The 25,241-nt window shown below is 46.3% G+C and overlaps 1 protein-coding gene across 3 annotated transcripts in view; it reads right to left on the reverse strand.

The window, feature by feature from the left end:
* Window positions 1-25,241, reverse strand: part of LOC132446101 (A disintegrin and metalloproteinase with thrombospondin motifs 3) — a 40,896-nt gene that overhangs the window by 5,805 nt on the left and 9,850 nt on the right. The window contains exons 3-19 of one of the 3 annotated variants that reach the window (XM_060036207.1): window positions 25,030-25,186; window positions 23,774-23,970; window positions 19,418-19,501; window positions 16,733-16,880; window positions 13,662-13,767; window positions 11,171-11,314; window positions 9,704-9,836; window positions 8,956-9,069; window positions 8,465-8,613; window positions 7,582-7,754; window positions 6,357-6,490; window positions 4,868-4,991; window positions 4,561-4,641; window positions 2,885-3,048; window positions 2,572-2,737; window positions 1,881-2,013; window positions 732-939 (exon numbers count right to left, since the gene is read on the reverse strand). In XM_060036207.1, coding sequence (XP_059892190.1) covers window positions 732-939; window positions 1,881-2,013; window positions 2,572-2,737; window positions 2,885-3,048; window positions 4,561-4,641; window positions 4,868-4,991; window positions 6,357-6,490; window positions 7,582-7,754; window positions 8,465-8,613; window positions 8,956-9,069; window positions 9,704-9,836; window positions 11,171-11,314; window positions 13,662-13,767; window positions 16,733-16,880; window positions 19,418-19,501; window positions 23,774-23,970; window positions 25,030-25,186 — 2,415 coding nt within the window. Of the gene's footprint in view, window positions 1-731; window positions 940-1,880; window positions 2,014-2,571; window positions 2,738-2,884; window positions 3,049-4,560; window positions 4,642-4,867; window positions 4,992-6,356; window positions 6,491-7,581; window positions 7,755-8,464; window positions 8,614-8,955; window positions 9,070-9,703; window positions 9,837-11,170; window positions 11,315-13,661; window positions 13,768-16,723; window positions 16,881-19,417; window positions 19,502-23,773; window positions 23,971-25,029; window positions 25,187-25,241 lie in introns of all 3 variants that reach the window. The other 2 variants (XM_060036206.1, XM_060036210.1) reach the window with 2 other exon arrangements.

Genomic DNA, 25,241 nt, shown 5'->3' on the forward strand with positions numbered 1-25,241 from the left:
TATAGTTATAATTAAACGACTGCTTTGAACAAATGTAATTTGAACATAGCAGTCAGGCTACTGCTTCTTTGTTTTGAGCCAAAAAAAAAAAAAAAATAATAATAATAAAATAATTGCGTTAATCGCGCGATAATTTTTTAACGCCGTTAAATTTGGTTTGCGTTAACGCCGTTAATAACGCGTTTAACTGACAGCTCTAATTTATATATATAAATGAACAGGTGTAGATTCTCCGTCCTGCCTTTCGGTTAATCTATTATCTTTCTGTGTGGTTGTCCTTGAAGGGCAAGGTGTTTTCTTTGGCTTTCTTCAGCCAGAACAGCTACTTATTGTCCGCTAATGCTTGTTTGGTTGACAGTCTGATTAATGTGGGGCTATTAATCAAACTGACTTCTTAAGATGCTCACTGCCTTTGTCTGCTCATTAATGCAGGGAAACAAACAAATCAATGTTCTGAAGGATGGTTGAAAAGAGAAAGTTTACCCACAACTAAATTATATAAAGTTTACGCATTTGACTTAGCAGAGTATAGGAAAAACCGAGGCAGGAAAATCTTTTACCTTTTGCTATTTAGTCACTTAAAACATGCTTATATCCGAGCAGCATACAGTGCCTTTTCTGTCATTAATGATCTCTATTAGACGGTTCTTCTCTCTCAAGATTGAAACTTTCATGGTAGAGAACGTGTACATTTTGGGTTCGAACCTGGCGCCTTTGGGCTGGAGACCTACCTGAGACCACGCCCCCGTCCTCCACTGGGCGGGGCAGACCGTGCTGTTGCACGTGCGCCGTAGCTCCGGCCGCTCCTCGCTGCAGTGCTTGGCGTGCACGGGCCTGGTGGTGCCGTTGTGGAGCGACTGCAGGCACTGCACCACCCGCGACTGGTAGCCCAGCTTCCCGCACGTCTTGCTGCATGGCGTCCACTCCTCCACCACCCACCTGTCCACAGGAACACGCTTAGCTGAGCTGCTGCCACCAAAGGCTTTTCAGAGGCAGAAGGCTTCACGTCAGGTACAGCCCAAAGCGCAGACACTGGTCTGTGCGCTTTGGGCTGAAGCTTTGACATTGATTTACTTTCTTTGATCATTCAAACAGATTAATTGCTTTCAAAGTTTGAGAGTAAATTGAACGTGAAACTTTAACATTTTTAAGCCAGAAAATATGTTGCAATCAAATAACACCATCTCTCACAACTCGGTGCATTCCAATTATCCACATCCTCATCGTCTCTTTTTCAATTATGATTAGTTTGGATTGGAGTGCATAATGTTTGGAACTCGATTAACTAAACTGAATTCCAACAAATGTTTTGGCATCATTAAAATGTTCAGCCTTTTTGTTGGTCTCAGATTCATTATCTTTGTTTGTATTAGAAAACATTTGCCAAAAACGAACAGACCAAAACAATTAGTTTTGTTAAAACCTCAAAAGCTCACTACTACTTTCAGAATAATTATTTTAGTTTGCAGTGAATTTTTTTTGGTCCTGGACACAAATCTACCTCCATAACTTGGATGCAATATTACGTCCTGATCCCAAAAGGGTGGAAGTGCATTTCATCACCTTTTGACTTTCCTAAATACATCAATATTCTGAAAGCTCTGCCAACCTTTCTTATTCAATCCTTTTATGTTTGTTCATGTTACCTAGGGCATTAAAACACTTTACCAAGTTCATCTGCCCTTAAACTCTGCTTTCTCTAAGTGGAAAGTTGGTGTTGAGTTATCACAAAGTATTTTTTCGGAATAATACATATAATAATATATAAATTATAATATAATAATAAAAATACAAATTTGCCAGCACAGGCAATATTGCTTTCCGGTGCTGCTATTTAAAATACATTGAGACGGGGATGTGGTTGATTGGTCTGCTCTCACATGGGCTGGGCACACTCGTGGAGGTTGCAGCGTTTGCGGATCGGTTTGGGCTTCTTGCTGGGTTCGCAGAAGTTGCGATTCACCAATCGATTGTTGTTCTTCCCCCGGCAACCATATTTGGTGTATTGTATACCTAGAATGAGGGGGGGGGGGGGGGGGATGATCAGCTTATCAGGGTTCCCCAATACATACGCACATGAGCGTGTGGACACACAAACCCTCGGTTGCGCAAATACCCACATACACAAATACACATGCACACACACACACACACACAATCGCACAGAAACACAGACTCGCATGTGCGTATACACACACACACACACACACACACACACACACACACACACACACACACACACACACACACACACACACACACACACTTATGTGGGATCACCCATTCTCTAACACAGACACAGACACACACACATACACAATTGCACACAAACAATGACACAGACGTGCATGTGCGTACACACACACACACACACACACACACAAACTTATGTTGGTACAGCCACTTTCTCACATAGACACACGCATACATGTACTAATGTGAGAACACACACTCGCACACTCACACGTACACACGTGCGTGTTCTCGGCCACATACACACACACGGACACATCTATCAACAAAACCCCCGTGGCCATTAACGACGGCGTCGAGGCGAGCCGCTGCACCCACCTCCCCCGCAGGGCTTGGAGCACTGAGACCAGCTCTTCAGCGCCCACTCGTAGGTGTCCAGCTCCGTGAGCAGCACGTTGTTGTTGGTGATCTCGGGCAGCAGGTCCTCGTGGATGATGTACTTGTAGGTCAGGCTGATCTTCACGTCTTCCTCCTGGGGAATGACCTAGGCCCAGAGGGGGGCGGGGCACAGATCCAAACAGAGGTTATTTCTGGAGAGGGCGAAGGGAATTCTGGGTGGACTGGGAAAAAAACTAACACCGTGGCAGGGGGGAGAGAAGGAGTTGGGGGGGGGGGTGGAGGAGGGGCTCACCAGCACCACGATGGCCTCGTAGAGCGGCCCGGTGGTCTTCAGGGTCTCCTTCTCCTGGTCCAGGGAGTACTCCCACTCCAGGCCGTTCTCGATGAACACCTTGGACTGGGCCTCTTCGCTCTTGGCGTTCAACACAAAGTGGCCGGTGACCTGGTTCTTCACAGCTGTACCGACGGGGTAAAGAAGAGAGAAGAACGTTCATAAGGTCAGACTTAACTTAAGCGTTTCACGTTTAAAACGTTCCCCGGATGCGAGACGAGTGCGTTCCTCGGTTATGCTTAGGATAGAGAAAGAGCATGTAGACCAAAACCTCATTAGGTATTTTGGCGTTGGCGTTTGCTGTTTCTCCATTCAGCCGCTAACCTCTGAGCTGAGTTTCATCTGATATACTGATATTATGGAATGCACCATCGCTGTGCTGCCACACTTTTGACTTTCAGCTTTGATGCTGTGACTTTCCTGCAGGGCGGTCATTATAATTAAAGCCTTCCAACGCCTTGGGTACCCCACCAGCCAATAAACCCGGGCGTACTGACCAATACAGCTTCTCACCAACAATGCAGAACTGCACAACGTTTGACTATTTAATACAATTTTTAATGAATGCATGGTGATACAATATTATGCCCCTCAGAGCTTTACAGGGCATCGTTTTTAGTTTTACGTCTCTGATGATGAATCAGCATGTTTCTGGATATTGGGGTTTTGAGGCAAAGGGACGAAGGGACGAAGGGAAGAGGAAAGAAAGTTGAGATAGTAATAAGATAAAGAAAGAGTAAAACCTGTTTGCTCATTTAAAAGTTGTAAAACATTTTATGTGCATATTTTATCAGGTGCTGAAAACTTTACATTAAGTGTGTGTAATTAGTGTGTAATGAGATGGTGAAAAAAACAACTCGGCACGTTAAATTATTAATGGGATGTACTTTTCAAAGGAAATCAATTAATTTCATACGCATTTTAAATTCATGGCTTGTTCTCTTATCTGCAATATATAAATGTGGGATTTCGTAAAAGTACACTATAGGGACTCTGGAGAGAGAGGCGTAATAAAAGGATGGCAGGAAGCAAACAATACATGCAGCAGTAAACAATCTTGGTCCTGGGGAAGATAATGCTGTGTGTTTGTCAAGTAGCAGTAAAAGAACATTGTGAATGGGGCAGTTCTTAGACGTTGATGAAGATGGTGATTCATGATGTTAACAGATTTCAATTTGTGGTCTGGAGGTGAAAGCGTTTGGGAGCCGGTGTCCCAGATAACCCTGGAGGTCTAATGCACCTTTATGAGTGAATAATGTCAACCGTTTTTGCCAGAAGTAGGAACAGGTTCACACCGACCCTCAATGAGTCATCCAGAGATGCTATTAATGTTGGCTGGTAGGGCCATTGCACTTCCACCCTTTCCTCCTTCTCACTGTCAAAAGAACCTGATTCATTTGCTCTTTTTATCATTTGTGTTGTACGTGAACAAAAGCAGGAGGTATATAATCGGCAACAGGCAAATTCTTTCTTTTAAAAAAATTAAAAAAAACTGAATTGTACAACTTCATATCATCATCGTTCTTAATCCCCCGTAGGATAAACTATAAAAATACATTTCAATAATAATAATTGGTCGAGGATCTGTGGCATCGCCTTTGCGATTCCTCTTTCTCTTTTTTCTAACTGACACTCACCGATTATATGAGGCGATGTCCCGTTCTCCTCGATCACAATGTGCCGTGCGCCCGCTGGGATGTCAAACATTTTCAGCAGGCCTACCGGGACAACGGGTAACACAGGGTAGACAGGTAACGGTCAGGTACCTCATCTCACTTATTTGGATTTCCATCAAACACCAGCGTACGGTGTCTCTATGGCATTTTCTTTTTTTTTCGTCAGGGCAAACTGGGGGCGGTTGGAGCCTGATGTGCCCAGCGCCCACCCCCCCGTCTGGGGCCGGACGGTGCTACCGACTATGTGGTGGAGTTGACAGCATCTAACCTGTTTTCTTTGGCGTTTTGGTGAGGGTCAGCTTCACGGTGCGACAGTGGGAGTTGTCCCCCTCGCAGACGCCGCACTTGTCTTCCTGTTTGTAGGATCCCACTTCCTTGTCACAGGCAACATGCTGGGGGGGGGTACAAAACAAGGTCACAGTGCTTGAGATACGGGCGGGAAAAATGACGTTGTAGGATGAAAGGGACACATGTGGGAGCATCACAGCAACAGCAACAAGGCCATAATGTTCACAGAGGCCTTATAATTGTTTGTCCAAGGACTGATGTAGATGAAAAGGAAAGAGATTTGTGGTGAGCGAGCCTGAGTGCCATACATACAAAACATATATAGGCCTACACAGAGTGAATACAATAAGGTGCATTGTTAGCATTCATGTCCATTAAGAATCCTTAATGGTACCGCAGCTTCTGGGAACGAGATGGTATTAATATTGATACTGACCTTTTAGAAAATAATGCATTAATGTGTGTGTGTGTAAGTGTGGGGCGTGCATACTTGTGTGTGCGTATGAATGTGTGTGTGCGCGTATGGGTTGAGCACCGAAACTCGGTTCCAGTAGGGAACCGGTTCCGACGTAAACGGTTGTAACGAGATCGAATAAGAACGCAGATTTCGGTGCCCCTGACTTTTTTTAACGCCCCCTGCCCCGCCCCAATGGTGTTGCGGCGTCAACTTGCGTTAGTGCTGGGCAGTATACCGGTTCACACTGAATAACGTTGTGTATTTTTTAAATACCGCCATGCTGGTGTATGTGATTATATAACGTTTGGAACGCAGCGCGGCGCAACACTGTTTCAGACGGGACGGGACCCTTTTCAATGTTGCGCTAAACACGCAAGGTTCGCCTACAACTGCGATATTCTTTATAGTCCATGACTGAGAGGCGTGGTATTTCCGGCCAACTGGTAAAAGAGTGTGTCACGGCTTTCAAACATATAAACCATAAAGCCTATGGGCGCCTAACCTTGGGACTTGTCAACGCGCTGCGGCATCACTTAATTGATGTTGTTTTGATTGAAGATCGGCAGGTTGTAGTGGGTGGGTGCGTGAATGAATGAACGTGTGTGTGTGTGTGTGTGTGTGTGTGTGTGTGTGTGTGTGTGTGTGTGTGTGTGTGTGTGTGTGTGTGTGTGTGCGCGTGTGTGTGTTGCGATTTAATGTAATTTCATAGTAAAAAAAATAAAACCTCAAAGCCGATGCATGCATCCAAAACTATCTGTTCAAAACCAAATAAACAAATCAAAAACAGAGTCGCTTATTCGCTTCAAATAGGCCTACTTTATTTTATTTTTAAAACTTGAGAATTAATACGGAACCGTTTGAAAAGTACAGAGTAGGCACCGGTATCGCATAAAACCCAAACGATACCCAACCAAGTGTGTGTGTGCGCACGTGCGTATGTGTGTATGTGTGTATGTGTGTGTGTGTGTGTGTGTGTGTGTGTGTGGGAGGGCCGCTTGTGTAGACAACGTACCAGGCACTCCCCGCGGGCACACACACTGAAGAGGTCTTTGTAGCTGCAGCGGGTCCCGTCGTGCATCACCTGGTTCATAAACACCACCTCCCCCGTCTCCTTGGACTGGCAGCTCAACTCACACTTATGGGCCTCTAGAGACACACACGCATGCACACATGCACACATACACACACACACACACACACACACACACAAGCACGCATGCACGCACGCCAGCACGCACACACACGCACACAAACACAAAGATTATAACTCACTGACACAAATAAAATTCCTTTTTGTAATCCACGGTGACTTGGTTTTAGACACATGCTATTACTGAGTAAAGAACCAAAAAAAAGCTTGAAAAGCCTAAAAGACTAAAGACTAAATATAGGAAGCCTATATTTATTCTGTGGACTTGGGGGTTGGAACCTGGAAGCTTTTTGATTAAGATTCTGTTATTGTGTAAATATATTAATTTTTAATGAAGAAGGGCACAAAAAAAGTAAACTTTTTGCTCTTAATTAAAAATGTGTCATTAAAAAGGTTACAGACACACAATGCAAGACAGCCCATTGAATATCCGTGTAAAATTAATGACCAATTATCCTTTCATACAAATCTGTGGTCTTGTGTTAAAAGCATTTTCTCCCACTGTCACATAAAATAGGATATAAAAGGGATGTTGGATAAAAAGCATTGATGAAGACAACACTAGCAGCATTAAGCAATGCTACAGTGATCTACCCCGCAAACGTCCCTTCCTTTCACTGGGAAACCATTATGACAAGGAGGGGAAAGATGGTCTGTGTGTGAGTGTGTGTGTGTGTGTGTGTGTGTGTGTGTGTGTGTGTGTGTGTGTGTGTGTGTGTGTGTGTGTGTGTGTGTGTGTGTGTGTGTGTGTGTGTGTGTGTGTGTGTGTGTGAGTCTGTCGACTAGCAGGAATAGAACATTATGTGACAGATTTTAGCGATTTAGCTGGAATGGACTTCCTCCAGATGCCGGACCCAGATGTTAATAGGACACCAAAGAACTATATAAACCCTCCTCTGCTAAAACGTGGGCCTGTCAAATCAACGTGCCGCGCTCTGCAAATGTCATTCCTCCGATGCTATGTTCCTCCCCCACTGGCGACGGCTCGGCGAAAACCTATCCAAGACCGTAACGTTTCAGAGGAGCTGAAGCCCCCTGCCGCCCCCCCCGCCCCCCTCCACCGCCCAGCCTCCCCATACTGACTAACCGTCTGGGTGTTCGTAAGGCAGCCAGGTGTGCTTGACGTTATTGTGGTACTTGTTGCTCCTCTTGACACACTGTTGTGCGCGGAAGTCCTCGTAAGGTCCGGCGCACTCCTCCGTGTTACACATCTGGTAGTCGAAGGTGGAGCCGGGGCATTCTCGGCCTCCGTACGCCGGCCTGCGCGGAAAGGAATGGAGAAAAACAAAGAATCAAAGAGAGTGGTTTATTAGAATCGGCAGCCTGCCTCAAAGGAAGACAGGGCTGCGTGTGGAGCAGCTGGAGCTGTTGGTGGCTCGAGTTGCCCCTGCGTTGTTGAGATGGAACCTGATGAAACGAACGGATTAACAGGGCAAACTTTTCCTCTCCGTGTCCCTTATCTGCAACCTGTGCGCGTTGTGTATTTTTTGCCTGAACAAGTCAATTTGTCAACAGCAGGAGGTTTGCTGCAGCCTCCCTCTCAGTAGAGAAACTACGATATTTTCTGCCTATTGGCGCACGCCAGGCGTCGAAGAGCGACTGGGATCGCCGGAACATTCTCAAAAGGTCTCCCATTCTCACAATGTCTCCCATTTTCATAATGTCTCCCATTCTCCAGGACCTCACAGTGCTTTAAAGGGCCAGAGACCATTTATGCTTTTTGTAGTGATCTGGATTTGCCGGTGCGATGGAAAAATACATATGTTGTCATCTAAGGCTTTGTTTCATATTCCTTGTATTGTTATGCCACCCTACCTTTCCTCAGTGTCATCTAAATGTTAACCTTTGTGCTTTGGTAAACCTGTCACAAGGAAGAGGGCATCCCCTTATCCCATTATCAAACCTAGGTTAATTGTCTACAACTATTGTGTGCTTTTTGCGTTTAAAAATCTCATCTGACTCCCACTCACACAGGGTTGTTGCACTGCCGGCTGCGGGAACGTATCCCGCCCCCGCACGTCCGGGAACAGGTGCTCAACTTGGACCAGGAGCCCCAGCTCCCATCGTGGCCCACGGGCTGCTGGCTGGTCATCCAGATGCAGTGGCCCTTAAAACACCACTGAAGAAGAAGACGACGCACAGGAAGGAAAACATGTGTTTCTTCCCTTTTCACAGAATAAATTGGCTAGACAAAAACAAGAAAATCTTTTTTAATTGGGTGATTATTAGATACTGCAATATAGTTTCAACCGGAAAATTATAATAATATCAACATGAAGATTAAAAAAGACAATGTATTGAGAGAGTGAGAGACAATATTTTCAAGCCTTCAAAAGATAATTGCTTTCAATGCTTACAAAGAAAATTACTGGATAATTCTAGGCAAATTATATCGACAAGAAGAATGATTATCTCCTCAGCGTTTAAAACCCCTTCCAGAGGGTAATAACGTAAGGTGTACCTTGCCTGCCGCACACTCTGTTCCGTCCACTGGTGGGCCTTTCTTGGTCTTACAGAAGTATTGGTTGTCAGGGTGACTGCACCACAGCTGCTTGCACGGGTCGTATGTGCGGAACTGACAGTTGGGTGGGGGGGGGATACATGTCAGATGTCAAATCCTTCTTGAACATGTAGCATATACAACGAGAGTTCTTCCATTTCCTCACGTCGGGAACCAAAAGGTACACGCCCAACCGAAAACTCTGAGCAGAAATCGGTGATCCTTTCGTTGGTTGTATGAAAAGATCGCAAATTCTGTGCTCAGAGTTTTCAGAGTCTGGCCGCGATCCACCTCCCACCAAATCATGATCCATTTTGGCCGCAACCCCTTCATTAAGAAACTCTGGTTTAGACTTAAGAAGTAACCCACTTTGAGACCCCCGTTTCCTCTCCAATCAGGGCCTAGTGAATTAGATGGTTGTTTGGGGTGAGAATGAGGTGCATGTGTCTGTGTGTTAGTGTTTGTGTGCCTGTCTCGCTTTTCCGTCTGAGTACTCCTTGTCACAGTGACACCAACATCAATGCAGTCACCCCCAGGTGGAATTGCTTTTAAAGAAGATCCTGATTGAAGATGCCGAACCCAACCTTCCCAGATGATTAAGAACCCCATGAAGGCCACTATTGTGTGTGTATGTGTGTGTGTGTGTAGTGTGTGTGTGTGTGTGTGTGTGTGTGTGTGTGTGTGTGTGTGTGTGTGTGTGTGGACTCACAGCGGTGCACATTTTGTATCCCACGCCAAAGTCAAAGCGGCACTGCTCGTCCATGGAGTAGTTGATGCCGGGGAGCTCGGTGAGCTTTGGCCACTTCTGTTTAAAGGGGTCGTCGAGGAGGCAGTCATAAGAACTGATGGAGAGGGGCGAGGGAGAGGGGACAGAGACAGAGAGAGAGAGAGAGACAGAGAGACAGAGAGACAGAGAGAGAGAGAGAGAGAGAGAGAGAGAGAGAGAGAGAGAGAGAGAGAGAGAGAGAGAGAGAGAGAGAGAGAGAGAGAGAGAGGGAGAGAGAGAGAGAGAGAGAGACAGAGAGAGAGAGAGAGAGAGAGAGACAGAGAGAGAGAGAGAGAGAGAGAGAGAGAGAGAGAGAGAGAGAGAGAGAGAGGGGGGGAAAGGAGGGAGGGAGAAAGAGACAGAGACAGACAGAGAGAGAGAGACAGAGACAGAGAGAGAGAGAGAGAGAGAGAGAGAGACAGAGAGAGAGAGAGAGAGGGGGAAAGGAGGGAGGGAGAGAGAGAGACAGAGAGAGAGAGACAGAGAGAGAGAGACAGAGAGAGAGAGAGAGAGAGAGAGAGAGAAAGGAGGGAGAGAGGAAGAAAGCGACAGAGAGTGTAGAGAGTGGATAGAGATTGAAAGGGAAAGAGTGAAAGAGAGAGTGAGAGAGAGAGTATATTCAGTTACTACCATTTAGTTATTTGTATTCTTTAGTCATGTGGCAGGTGCTAAAACAGATCATAGCTGAAGCAATAAAACGCTGACTAGAAACGTACTCAAGCTAACTAAATGCCTTCCTATAAAATAAGGTCTACGTAAGAAGGAGCGCCCATTAATGAATTCTTCGCTACAGGACGCCTTCAGGTTAGGCTATGTGGACGATTGGGCTCCAACCCAGCACCTTATGGCTGGGAGTCAAATCACCACTACACAATCTTGTTGCACCAATAATGCATTCCAAGATTAGTAAGTAAATCTATAAAAGCCACATATGTTATAGAATTTACATATGACTTAAAATGTTCATCAAATGCATGAATGTATGTGATGCGTGGAGGGGTTGTGTGTGGGGGGTTTCCCCTTTCTGGCCTGCATATCCCTGCATCTGAGGAATTATTTCGATCCAGCAAACTTATAGACTGGCTATTAGAGCACAAATATTGCGCTAGGCTACTTTCTGAGTTAAATCAGGAAAAAAGCAATCACACTTTCCTGCCAATGCAGTTGGGTTCAAGTTCTGAAATTCATGATTCATTTTTATGTTTAGTTTGATGTGAGTTATGTCAGTTCCAATATTTGCAGAAATGGCTGTTAATATAAAAATCAAGTCCCAAAAGGCGAAAATAATGAATCATTTACAATATAATATAAAAATTGGTAAAAAGGGGACACCCCATAAGACCAGATAAGACTCCGGGGGGGGGGAAGTTGTGTGAGGACGGAGGATGGAGGGGGGGGGGGAAGACGTACTGGATGTATCGGTTCAGCTCCTGCTTGCTGCAGCGGGACCAGTGGTACCGATGGAAGGCGGCCTGCACCAGTGGGGCCATGATGCTGCCCATGCTGGTCTCGTCCGCACACCGGTTGCCCTGACCGTCGTGCTCCATCCCCAGCCTGTCGGACCAAGATAAGAAACCCTTTTTAATCCCACACCAGAGGGGGTTAGTCGCTGGCTACAGCCGCTGATGAGTCAAAAAAAAAGAGTGAAATGAGAGATCAATAGAAATACAGATCACGTAAACATGTGAAATGAGATTAAGAGTTAATCAGGATGATAAACGGTGTACATTATTACAACACCTCTACCCACGGCCGGCAAGCAATGCTTTTATAATCAATATGGGACATGCATGCAAAGATATATTCATCAAGGAGACACCGGGGGATTGCCATCACTTGAGGGGTGTTCTCTGATCGCTAGCAACCAAAGGGATGAGATGATTGCTAGGATACCCCGCAGCCCTGACAATGGAAATCCATAGGCTTAACGCTGAAATCAGATATACAAACATACAAATATACAATGCAAACATTACATTTACATTTTTTACATTTACAACACATCCCCAAAAAATGTATGCAAACATGAATTGAACTTCGTGAGATTTAAAGCTAGGGCAGGCAAATGCTCTTACAAAATAAAGTCTGGCTTCCCTCCTGGTCTACCTACCTGCCTACCTGGGCAGACTCGGCCCATGCACTCATTGTGCATGATTGGAGTCTTCCACAAGGCAAGGCAGACCTATATCTAAAGCTAGCAAGCTATTCGCAGAAGAATGTCTCTCTCCTACGTGTGTTTTGGGGGAGTGGCTTTTGGCTTTTTAGAATTATTCGATTGGATCCTTTTAAAATCCAGCTCACTCTGGCTGGACTCTCCAAAGTTGCCCACCCTACCTTTATTGCATATTTTATTCAAAATGACCAGTTTAAGAGTACTGCACAGAGTAAATGAAGTACGGGGGAGGGGAGAATAAGGGCCATTGTAATGCGACGTTCCAGTGGACAAAAAAGGTATTAATGTATGAATGAATCTGACTCGTGAACGGTTATCTTCCATTAAAAGGCAACATAACTCGGTCAGACATTTTTCCAAAACTTCCTGCACAGTGCCAGGACCCAACAGCTCAAACACAGGAGGTGCTGTTGAGTCGAGAAAACATTGGGCCGTCACAGCAATGGATCCTAAACGAATAAACGGCTCAGAAGTGCGCGCCAAACTTTAATCAAAAATGTGCATTCCACAAAATGAGCAAAGCAATTCTGCTCCGAGTTCCAAGAGCGAGAGCCGGAAGGCTTTTTTTCATCCTTTTTTTCTCATTCAACAGTGCAGATAATTAGCCCTTTCACCTGATAAACGGAAAGTACTCCACCGCGCTCCTGAGCTGTGAGGGGAGCCATTAGGCCTGACGATGTTCAGCACAAGTGGGATGACATCAGAGTTGTACTCTAGGTTATGTTACGCTACGCTACACCGGCACCCGCCGAATCATATAAAGGGAGGCCAAAACTGACGGGCTTATACAGTGAACTGTTGACATACAAATCATAATGTAGTATATACATATAAGGTATGCAAATATTGCAGCAAATTGACGCACCCGTGATCTGTGTACTCAGGCTGTGTTTTGGGACTATTGACTGCGGCTGTAGGTAAATGGTCTCAACCAATCACACACTTGTTTCACACACACATTACGCACTGCCTTATTCTTCTTTGTTAAATTTACGGTCACATCTCTCGACTCGGTATTTGCAAAAATGAATTGCTGAAATGAAAGTTCTGTCACAAAACTATATTGTTACGAACCCTTGTACATTTTTAAGTGGTTGTTCAAAAATCCTGGAGCTTTGATAGTGGGTGTACGGTATCACAGTATTACGGTACACCGGGGCATTAAGAAATCAATCAACAGGCTCAAAATAATAACAGTCTGACGCTCCTCTTCCCTTTAAACGTTTTCTGACATCTTTTGATGTCATGTCATGTTTTTTGGGCCAAGTTTAGGAGCAGAATATAGCCTACAAGTAAATGGTCCAAGATGAAGTCTTTCATTGTTGTTGAGACTAAAATAGGTTAGTTCACCAACATCACTTGTGTGGCGACCCCGGGTAGGCGGAGATCCTGCGCTTTCCAAGATACAATAATGACGGCCCGCCCACGACATCTATTCTATCGGCCGTAAGTATTTAAACCCAGCAAGACTTGTCTTAAGTAGTCAAATTGCTGGACAGTGTTGTACATGCTCCAACGACATTCATATAGATATCCATATACTATATACCCCCTGGCGAAATGTCATGAAGATATGACGGTCCGACAAAATAGATGCCTGGTGTACGACAGGTATCAGCGTGTCACCTCGACTTCACCGCCGGCTGACATGAGTTCAAAGACACGTACCGTCAGACAGACAGACGGACAGACAGGGCCAATCATTACTGTTACAACGACGTTACTCACACATGGCCTGTTTCGTGAGCGACGACAAAAGATGAGGAGAAGCCGTCCTCGTGGTTCAGGGTGCAGCTGCGCAGTGGATGGCACATGCCGGTCACCGGCGCGTAACCTAGGCAACGGAGAGAGAGAGAGAGAGAGAGAGAGAGAGAGAGAGAAAGAGAGAGAGAGCAGGGCACTGAAAATGAACTACCGTGCCAAAGGTCATGATGTTGCAGACACACTCAAAAGTAGGGATCGTGTCCTGTCTTTGGAGTGTGTAGTGCTAAAAGTGAATTGTGTGTCCATTTGTCGATAGTGGTGTTCATAGTCTACATGGGCTGAAAAAAACGGGTTTACGGTTTAATTACTGACATAAGCGGCTGTGCTCCCCTTTTCCAGTACATGCGTTTGAGATTAAATGTCAAGTGTGATTCGATTGAAAAGATGGCATTCAAACCAAAAACACGCTGCAGTGTCATTATGACTAACCGTGTCTCGAACGATTGTGGGAAAGTGGTTTGTTAAACGAAAAGGAGTTGTGGTTGTTTTTATCCGATATCATTATATACGCACAATCTCCTCCCTGGAAGTTTGCTGGCTATGTGTGAATTGCCTAACAGCCTTATTAAATACAGCGAGAATAATGGATGAATGCAGATGAGATGACCCATGCAGTGAGGGCAGTGTGAAGCGAGTATTTTCTCTGTCTTTGTGAAATATTGTTTTTCAGTCTGTGTTTCAAAGGCTGTTAACCAATTTCATGGATTTTGGAACTTTTTAGGGCGATTATACGACTAAGCTTGTTTATAGCAATTACATGGATGAATCCACATTTGAATGAGGAAACGACAAACATACTCCTCCCAACAAATCTTCCCTTGGATGTACACGGAATATCTACGTGCTCTTAACTTGACAGTAATAATTGTGTCCCTGGCTGCGATGAGCACAGATAAGAAAATGTCAGATTTTAACATAGCAGAGCCTTCAATAATAGCTTAGATTGAGCAGACAGTGCCAAGACATTGAGTGACTGCCATTGATTCTAAAGAGCCTGAAGCTCATATCCCAGCATGGCGGCTAATTGCCTTCCTACATCGCTTTACTGGAGCAAGGACGTAAAAAAAAAAATTAATGACGAATCTAAATGCTGGTGGAGAAAATGCAGCATGGAAGTTGTACACAGGCATCAAAGCGCACGGATCATAACGCAAGCTTGACGGAAAGAAGCCCAGCTTTGCCGACACGTTACAACAGTTGACACAGTAAACACAGCAGTCTAAGGTACAAGCAAAGGACAAACAACACAACAGAACTCGATCAAGAGATGTGCAGCGATGCAGCTTTGGTGCAATTGGTTTTGGGGGTTCAGAAGCACCATGTACCCCGACCCCACACACCCCAGACACACACTTTTTTTTTTTGCAGAGGTGTGGGGGCGGCTGAGTTGGGCTTTCAAATAAGCATCATGCTTTCTGAACAGGAGTAGAACAGTCTTTTGGCATGCAGGTAAAACAAAGCAGAAAATGCAAATCCTGATGGATGAGGATGATGATGTTGGTGATGGTAAAGGTCAAGATACTTCTAAAGACTGCAGGTTATTTACGGCGGTGGCTTTGCGGGTGAAAATGGCTGCAGAAAGGTAAGCTAAGCCAAGGCCAAAAAATATGTATTCTCCATAGACTAACGCTGTCCCTGTGATGGATCACAGGCCAGAAAGCATATTTAAAGAACAAAGGGATGACTGAAAATGGATGTCGATGACTGTATGAGATAAACTGAATTACATGTACCTTTGTATGTACAGAACATAAAGCAATAGCCAGAGCACAAGACAGCACATAACACAAAAGTGCAGCGAATCACTTTTTGATCACTTTATCTGGCAGTCAGATAAAAGATGTTCTCTAGGAAAGTACGTACGTCGTTAATCATTACTTGTGTATGCAGGCGGTGCAGAGGTGCAGCAGCTACAGCACGCTAGGTCGCTACTCCAAGGAGTAGGGAAGCAGGTTAACCAGCTAACGTGAAGAAAAAGCTAACATCAACCCCTGACATGGGAATGTCAGGATTTTCTTTTGCTCGAAGGCTTGAATTCATTCAAAAGGATGAACTGTTTATAGGTCGTACACTTAGTATTAAATATGTCTCCACGTAGTCTGAACTGGCAACCCTTCCCCACACCCCCTCCCCCACCAAGTCTATATTTGGATACAAAATCTATCATCTCTCAGCAAAATCAGTCAGGAAAGTGCGATGTCTGCTTGTGAACCTCAAATAGGGGCCTGGCAAGGGCATGCTGCACCGCAGGTTGCCTTGGCAGCCGTGGTGTTGTGCTCACAACACCACCGCCGCCGTGGCAACCAGTGCAGGTGTCACAAGGAGACCAGGTAGTGTGGTCTTTGATCGCCGCCTTTGAATACGTGCGCTTTACAGTAAACGAAAATATAGCACAAGTCAGTGAGTCTGACAGGGTGGCCTTCGGAGAAGCGGCTTGTTCTTCTGGAACCCTGTTCTCGCAAAAATCGAAATGGTGGGGGTGGTTGCGCTGCGGCGATCAAATATTGGGGAGTTATTGGGACCTTCTGCTGCCATGTAGAGGTTCTCCTTTGGGAGTCATGTATGGTAGCGTCGGATGCACGGCTTTATCGTAGTTACGTCATACATGTGTCCTGTTAACATAAATAGAATTAAGTTCATTATTTGAAATTTAATTCAGAGTGAACTTTGAACACAAAGTGGTTAAATTACAACGATTACAACTTTGAATCAGTGTAATTGGTGTTAATGTATCTTCAAATCACACCATGACTATCACGTAAGCTTTTCAGAATGTTTTTTTCCCCCACATGCCATAAAACCTTCTTTTCAAAAATGTGAATTTAGATTTAAAAAGCAACATCAAGTCAGGTGTACAAAGAAGTGGTACTTCCTGTGTGTTTGAGGTCACCGCCTTAGGGTCACGACCTTACCTTGGCCTTGAAGTGGACTTGAAGGTCCCACTTTTTCTCACTTTAGATTTTTGCGAACGTTGCAGAAATCGGCAGTCGGTCTGCACAGGCCCTGGATCGAGAAGAGTACAGTACCTTGCATACCTGCGGGGCCAAAGTCTTGCCTGGTGAGGAAGATGGCGTGGTCGTGGTGCTCTTCGTGGTCGGGGTCGCGCCGCTGCTGGGTGTTAGCCCAGCGGCACACCTGCTCCAGGCTGCGCGAAGGGTTACCGCGCTCTATCAGACTGATGGACTGGGACACACACACACACACACACACACACACACACACACACACACACACACACACACACACACACACACACACACACACACACACACACACACACACACACACACACACACAGGGGGCAGAGGATTACAAACACAATCTGATTCAGGTTAATTGGACAAGCATGCTTTTATATGTAGAAATAGGATTTAGACTAGGTTGGTCTCTCTTCATGTAGAGATACAAAATAACAATATCAAAATAACAAAAAAGTTGACGGGTGTTCTTCAAAGTAAATAAATCCCCATCTGAATCCTCCAGGCTGTGAATATGCCATGTGTCCACACATTGGTAAACATGAAGAAATTATTGAATGGTGTTTATATGGGCACACGCGTGTGTCTGTGTGTGTGCACAAGGCCAGTATGAATCTATAAAATAAAAACTAAAACCAATAGAAGACATACAGAGAGAGCACATTGTATAAATAAAGTATGCGCGCATGATGATGACAATGTTCCTTGGGGCGGAAGTAGCTCCACAAGGTCTCTAGTTCAATCCCCGGCTCCGTCAAGGTGTCCCTTAGCAAGGCACCTAACCCTAACTGCTCACGACGAGCTGGCTGTGGCCTTTGCATGGCTGTCTCTGCCGTCGGTGTGTGAATGGGTGATTGTGAGGTAATATTGTAAAGCACTTTCGGTGGCCACTGGTTAGAGAAAAAATGTACCATTTTAACCATACAACTTTCAATCTAACCATGGTAACTATCCAACCTGTATATAAGAAACTGTATATGCGCTGACAGCAATGGCAAAGAAATGTGCCATAAAGGGCACACAGTGCTCTCGCATGCTATTTCTTGTTCTTTCATATTGTTGCACTCTAGACTATTGTATGAGGCAGTCTTTGTTGGAATGCAGCATAGTCCTCCTGGTACCAGGGATCACTCTGCAGCCTCTCGGCCGTCTGATCCTCCCACACTCCAACCAACTCTGCGCCCGCGCACAAATCGGCAACGTGCGTGTGCACATCAGCACCGTGCACACGCACGTCGGCACTGTTAGCGCACACACATCGGCACGGCGCATGCTCATATCCGCACTGTTCACACACCCGTCAGCAGTGTTCACACACGCCGCCGCATGAAGTGTGTGTCCGGTGCACAACCCGACACTTTGAAAGCTCTCTGGCACGCAAGTGGAGGGTGAATCAGATGACTCAATACAAGAACAACAATTTCATGTCTCCACTCTGTAGACACGGAACACCTAAAACCTCGAAGGACGTGTTCCCTTTTGCTAAACAGTCAATCGCATAAAGAGTCTTTATTTCTTAGATTTTTCCTTTTCTATTGCACTCCCACGCCAGCTCTCCGGACTGTGCTCTCAGCGGACTTGGGTTAACGTCCAGCTCATTCAGACCAGCTCTCTCTGTGAGCGTCACGTTGTGGCCATGCTTTAGCGACCACACGATACGTGGCTACCACGTAGGCAGCAGCAGGCGCTTTCATGTTACAAATAGTGCAAACATACAGACTGCCGTGGGTTGCCAGAGTATTTGCATGCTTGGATAGAGAGACAGAAATATAAACCGAGGCCCGTTGACAATCCGTCTCTATTTGTACAATGGCCTCTGAAGAGTTTACCTTAACCCTTTGACCACCGGGGCGATAGTCTGCATAGGTGAAGGTTTACATTGTGGGGACTGGTTTCTTTCGATTGTTTTGGATTTGGGTTGTGTCATGTCAACAATCAATTACGTTGTGCGGACAGAGCTTGACTTGGGTTGAGAAAACACCACGGTGAAGTCATGTTAACGTTTCTTCCTTTTTGATCCCGACTACGCAAAGAAAGTGTCTGGCCTCTCGCGTGACAGTAGGTGGCCGTTGCACTCACAACAAGCAGTCTCGGTTGTTCAAACATGATTCCAGCGCTGTTCATTTCACTTTAAACATGACCACTCCGTTTGACCACTTTGATGGAACCCTTGTGAATACACATGAAGGGTGATGTCATGTATCCAATTCCAAGGTGCTGTACAATTCATGTCAATTTTTAAAAAAGGCCCAGTGCGCACGTCATGTGTCGCCGGTCCTCACAGCACCCCCCGGGCTGTCAAACTGATTGGCTAACTACACCATTTATCCCTCGTGAGACAAAAGGCGTAATATGGCTGTCTTCACAAAATCACCGGTCTAGATGTGCAGGGAGGATAGGGATAGGTTGCATTTGGATGAATGATGGAAAGGCCATCCCTGACTGACTGCAAAACAACATGCATGCTCCGCTTACGGGCATTAGATCCCCACAAAGGTCTGTTTACTGGACGTGCTATTCTAGAAGGTTATTTTGTGATATGGATCAGCCATGCAAGAGATGGGATAACTCGTGGAAGTATCCCAAGAAATAAATGTCATCGAAAAACCGGAAAAACAATGCTTAACATTCACGACAGGGTAACAGAATTCTCTTTTATGTATGGATACACTGGCTTACCCACATAGGGAGCACACAGACTGTACTAAAGGCAAAGGTGGGCTTGGTTTGTTTTGTCCTTACCTGTCGGTACCCGACCATGATCATGCGGACCAGGACGATGTTGATGTTGGTTCCCAGGGAGTCGTCGTGATAGATTTCATCTACCTGAGAACAGCAAGAGGACATGACGTCATCAATCTAACAAACCAAACCCAAGAAAGGGAACCCCGATTTCAGCACACAGACCCCCAAACTGCTGTAACACTTAAAAAAAAAGATCAAAAAAATCTACCCCGACCCACACACCCCAAAAAGCAAGAAAAGTATAGGGGTACCAGCCAAAACAGGAAAACAACCGACCTGACCTTTTTGAGACTACCTTCACCAGAGCCTGTTATAATTGGCATTCTCTAATTGATCACTTCTGGAAACTAGTGAAAAACATTCACATCCTGTGACCGGGGCATAGAGAATACAGAAATGAATCACTGTTATGGCACTGTGATCTAGCATTATGTAGCTACCTCAAATACGTGTGTCACATTGCATTGTGTTGCTGATGAGACAGAGCCACAGAGCCACAGCGATGATCTTCATTAGGATGGGGCTTACAGATGCCAGGACATTTATCCGCCCTCAATTGCGATGGGGATTCGGGGGGCTAAAAAATGTCCATAAAAAAAGGACATGTCGTTGTCTCCTTAAAAAGGGATAATGATTCACTTGAAGACTGATATACCTTGTAGCGGCAGAAGACTCGGAGTGGACGCGTGGGAGAAGGATTACACATTGGTCCACATTCAATCACAAAATAGCCACTCAACAGAAGCTGTGTGTGTTAACACGGACTGGGTTGGAGAAATGTGTGCTTGGGCCAAGCCTCTGGTGCCAGAGGGAAGGTTGTTGTTTTTTTTGTCTCTAATTCGTCCAGCCTCTCTGAGAGAGGCACTGGGATTCTGGTTGAAGTGTGCCGTATCTTGTTAAGACACTGGCAGCCCTCCAGTAAGGCCGGGCTGTATTATGCAATCACGCACAAGAACTCTGGCCCCAGAACGTGATGCCAGTTGGCTTCATGGTCACAGGCTCCCGATGGAGAAGGGAAAAACGCAGATTCCAGCAGAGGCTCCTAAGTCAAATTTCCATTTGAGGGGCCTACAGTGTTCTGCCTGCGATCCTCTTTTTAATTATCGTCATTCAGGACACTCCCCCTCCCCCCGGTATGCCATTGGAGCAAATTTTTTAGGTCAACGGGTCACCTAGTTAGGCCCATGTGCGGTTATGGATGGTGATTATCAACATGCCAAACGGGCTGTATCTCAGACAGTAAACATGAGGGTGCTTAAGGTTCACAGAGTGCTCTGACATTCCTCCACGTGACTGTTAAACCGGCCATTGAGAGGAAACACATGTTTCACCAACCTTTGCCTTCTGTTTCCCTTAAGAGGCGAGTCAGTCCGTTTTACATTCGGTGGGGCGACAGAGGCACGCCGTTTGCTTTTGCTGACGTGAAGCGATGCGCGGGTCGAAAATTAAAACGTCACTGTCATGCCGCTGCTCCATATCATTATGCTGTGTAGCGTGCAGAACCTTTACTCCTCTCGGAAGGGGGGGAGAAATCGGGATACCTTTAAAGAACAGCCGCATCCCCAAAGAAAATCGCCAAAATAATAAAGCGACTTCTAAGGCCAGAGATATTCTAGCTTTTCCCCCACGTGTTCGCGCAGCCGACTACGACCTGAACTGAATTATTCACATACATGCTGCTGCTTTTGCGTGTGACTGGAGGATTGCTTCCAGGGCACACCAGAGTACTTGGACCGTTTAGAACTTGAACCAAGATTTGCAGGATATAAACATGAAACATGGCAACACTCCACAAGGTTACCATCTTGTTAATCTTGTTTATGATGTCTTGTTAAGTCTATTCGCTTGCCCTTCAAAACTGACTGCCAGCGTTGACGTGCTGCTGACACGCTCACTGACCCCTGACCCCTGTCACAACCCCAAACTGCGAGGCCCTAAATGCTCGCAGGAAACGCCAGGCAGCCATCATAGCCCACGCAAACGCGTTGCTATAGCAGGTATAACTCCAACCGAAGCGATTGCCTGTGGAAGGTTGAATGTGTCTGGTATTTCAATGTCTGGCAACAGCTGCTCTAGTACTGCGGAAGTGGCCCGCCCCGGCCGTGGCACTCGGCGTTCGCTCAGAGGTACAACGCAACTTTCGAGGAGTTGTAAGGAAATATTCCATTCACAGAAGCCAATTCAGCGAAATGAAAGGAGCACAGAATCCTTGTTGAAAAAACTTTCAGGGAGGAAGGTAATAGCTCGATTTTATTTTTGTAAGTTTCATGAAGATCAAAACATCGATTTTTTTAAAATATTTTTTTATTTCCGAAGGGTTTGAGAGATCATCAGCTGTCCCCACGGTCTTCCGATCGCTCCTTTTCTTCTCCTCGTTGATTTTTCACCGGACAGAATGTCCCGGCCGGTGGAGGTAGGCGAGGGGCCGAGCCCACGCACTATAACACAGGAGATAATTAAAAAGCCAGGGAACGCACGGGGGAGTTTTGGAAAAAGCAGGGCCCGTAATGACCCCAAACGAGCCTAACAGCTGTGCTTCTCCAGGCGTTCAGATATCCCTGGCTGGCTCAGGGTGCGGCATCACGTCGATGCGGACCAAGCCCCCCCCCTGTAGAGCCCCTCAAACAACACGCCCATTGTGCGGCTGGGGCACGGCGGCAGTCTCCTCGCTTGGCCCTGAGCAGACAGGATGTTCAGTAATCAATCTCCTTGGGGGGGAGGGGGTGCAGGAGATGGGGGGGGGGAGGGATCCTTCTCCAGGTGGTGCTTCTAACGCACTGGGTTCTGCGAGCCACTGTGAAGGCCTTCTGAGGGGAGGTAAAGGTGGAGGGTGGAGGTCGGTGAGTAGGAATGCTGTCGGAAGGGGGCACACCTCAAGATACGATATACGATTATAAGACGATAAAGACAAGTGAAATTTTCCTTCTGAAAGTCGGAAACGTCTTGTTATCTTGTTGAGTAGAGGTCACTACCAGACAATCTGCAATGAAGTGTAATACCTGAGACAACTCCCTCTCCCTCTCTCCTCTCTTTCTCTCTCTCTCCCTCCCCCATTCAGTCTCTCCCTCCCTCTCTCTCCCTCTCTCTCCAACTGTCTGCTGGATTAGCAGCAGAGCTCAGAGAGCCAAGTGCTAGACACTACTTATCAGAGTAATCAACTGAGCTCATTAAACCCCCATAACACGTTCTACTCTCACTTATCCACTCAAAGTACGTTTAACTTAATTGCCTATTTTTTTGTTCTCCAAACAAACATTTTTTCTCACACCGAACGGGCGGACGTGCTATAGCGCTTGCTAGCGCCGCAGCGTGCTAGCCGGCTAACGGTGCCAGTGTGAGAGCGCTCCTCTCAGCTCTCACGCTCCACTTCCCCGTTAGCCGCGGAGCGCTAATCACACCTCCATGCTGGACCCAAACGGTAACTGTTACAGAGTGAAACCTAGGGGAAATCTCCCCTGGTGGGACTTGTGTGCCCCCCCCACACTGCAGTAAGCAGATTATGGTGGTAGGAGCTGGTGGAACCTGTAATGAATGAGTCCCCCCTTTCTTTCTTCTGTAATCTCCACAACAGCTCATGCCACGGTGGAGGACAAGGAAGTGCCGCGGCATGTGTGGCAAAGTCCACATTGTCAAGAGAGACGAGGCCACCGGTCCGTAGAGGTACTCTCACCCGGAGCGGCACGAGATGGTGCCTCGTATGTGGAGAGAGAGAGCGTGTGCATACTAATGCGATGTGTGATCGATGGGTGAAGTTAAAGGAACACGTTCGATGTCTTACTCCAACTCGCTTTTTTTATTGTGACCCTTGGGATGTGATGTCACATGACGCAACGAGCTGGTTTCGTTGCGTGAACGTGAACAGTGGAAGGTTTCTTTTCTAGTGGCTGAACCCCTCGAGCACGAACAAACGCACGCCCGCACGTGCGCGCGCATGCACACAATGCACACACACAACCGCACACACAGTATCAGTCAAGTTTAGTTAAGGTGTTTCATTTCATGATGGTGTGATAACCTTTCCCTTTCTCTTTTTGTATACTCTCTCTCTATCGAGTCGATTTTCCTCATGTCTCCCAAAGGACTCCATGAGTCTATCAGGACAGTAGATTGGAAAGCCATTCAACCTCAACAGTCAGGTGTTTTTCAACTCAAAGCCGAAACGCTACCATGTTCCGATTCCCCCAAGGTCCGACCATGACATCCAACCTCGTAGGCACGGCGACGATACACACAAGAGGCTTACCCTTAGCGCCTTGAGGCACCACCACTCACTCACAGTAAAGGCCACCTCGGATACACAAAGTAAACCGCCACCAAGGACCAAAGCGGTGTTCAGACGACTTATGTACGTACTATGTTCATGAGAGTCAGCACGTAGTTCTGCACGTGCTCCTTGCCGTGGAAGCGCACCACCGAATCGTCCACGGCCAGCAGCACCTCGATGTTGTAGTCGTTCTTCTTGGTGTGCCTCCGCTTGCGCTCCGTCTCCGTCAGCTGCTGCTCCACCAGGTCCAGGGTGGCCGGCAGGTCGGCGATGCCGAAGTCCGCCACTGAGGAACGAGAAACAAACGCACCCGTGCGTGTTTTTATCATGGTGTTGTTGTGAATTGTAGAATTGCGCGGCTTGTTAAAGGTGACATATTGTACCGCCATCCGTGAGTGTGATTAGCCGTGACAAGCCGTTTTGAATTTCTGCCTCTTGTGACATCACAAGTGGGCGTGTCCACCTAGATGTAGCAAACGTTGCACATCTATCTGTCATACATCTAGGTGGACACGCCCTCTTGTGACGGCTAATAACACCCACACCTGGTGGTCTAATATGTCCCCTTTAAGGGTGCTGTAGGTAAGATCTGAGAGCCGTTATTTTTGTGTCACATTTGTGTGACATTTCGGACCAATCAGGGCATCTCTTCCGTTATTGATTTCGGGGGAATACATTTTGCCTGTCAGCCACATGTGTTTCAGATTAAACACTTCTCAATGGGGAGTGAGGGAGCAGAGAGGGAGAGGGTCTTTTTAGATTGTTTACTTTCAAAAACGTTCTCTCGTCCCCTGTACCCCTGTTGGAACTTGAGAAATGTCATGGTGACCCAAGAGAATCACTAGCTAAATGCCAAATATGCAGACACATTATAGATTGCATTCAGGATGTAAGAAGCCTACGCCCGCTTTAATGCAGTACAACATGAAGCTGGGAATAAAAATGAAGAAGTGGCTTCAAATTCAAACTATATCCAATATAAGGTCAAGCAGAGCTCACCGGGGGGATACAGACACTGTTATTGTGTCATCCAACATTAAAGGTTAAATTATATATACATCCCCATCTAGTAGGAATCGTATGCAATTCCAGGAGAAGGAATTGCAGCAGGAATACCTGATGCCTGTATTTCCCTACCTCCCAAAGCCCTACTCCTCCTCCTGTGTGTTCTCATGGCAACCACGCTGGTTCCTTGTCTGATTGAGGTCATCGCCCATCCACACAATAGGGACAATAAGGACCCAAAAGAAGACACACGCACGCACACACGCGCGCAGACACGCACACCCGCACGCATACACAGATGCCCCTGTTTTTCCAATGACAGCGTACGCTGACGTCTTACCTTCATTGTGGAGGTCCTCCTTTTTCTGGCCCGGCTCTCGCTTGATGGCAGACCTGCGGTAGACCACGTGGACACGCCCCTTCATCTCCACGTTCTGCTGGCCTTTCTCCAGGGGCTCGATGAAAAACTCCCCGTTATCAGTCCGGATCAGACCTGCCTGGAAAAAAAAGTGTGGGGAGAGAGAGAGAGAGAGAGAGAGAGAGAGAGAGAGA

The sequence above is a fragment of the Gadus macrocephalus genome, chromosome 18 (genome assembly GCF_031168955.1).
Source record: "Gadus macrocephalus chromosome 18, ASM3116895v1".
Lineage (NCBI taxonomy): Eukaryota > Metazoa > Chordata > Actinopteri > Gadiformes > Gadidae > Gadus > Gadus macrocephalus.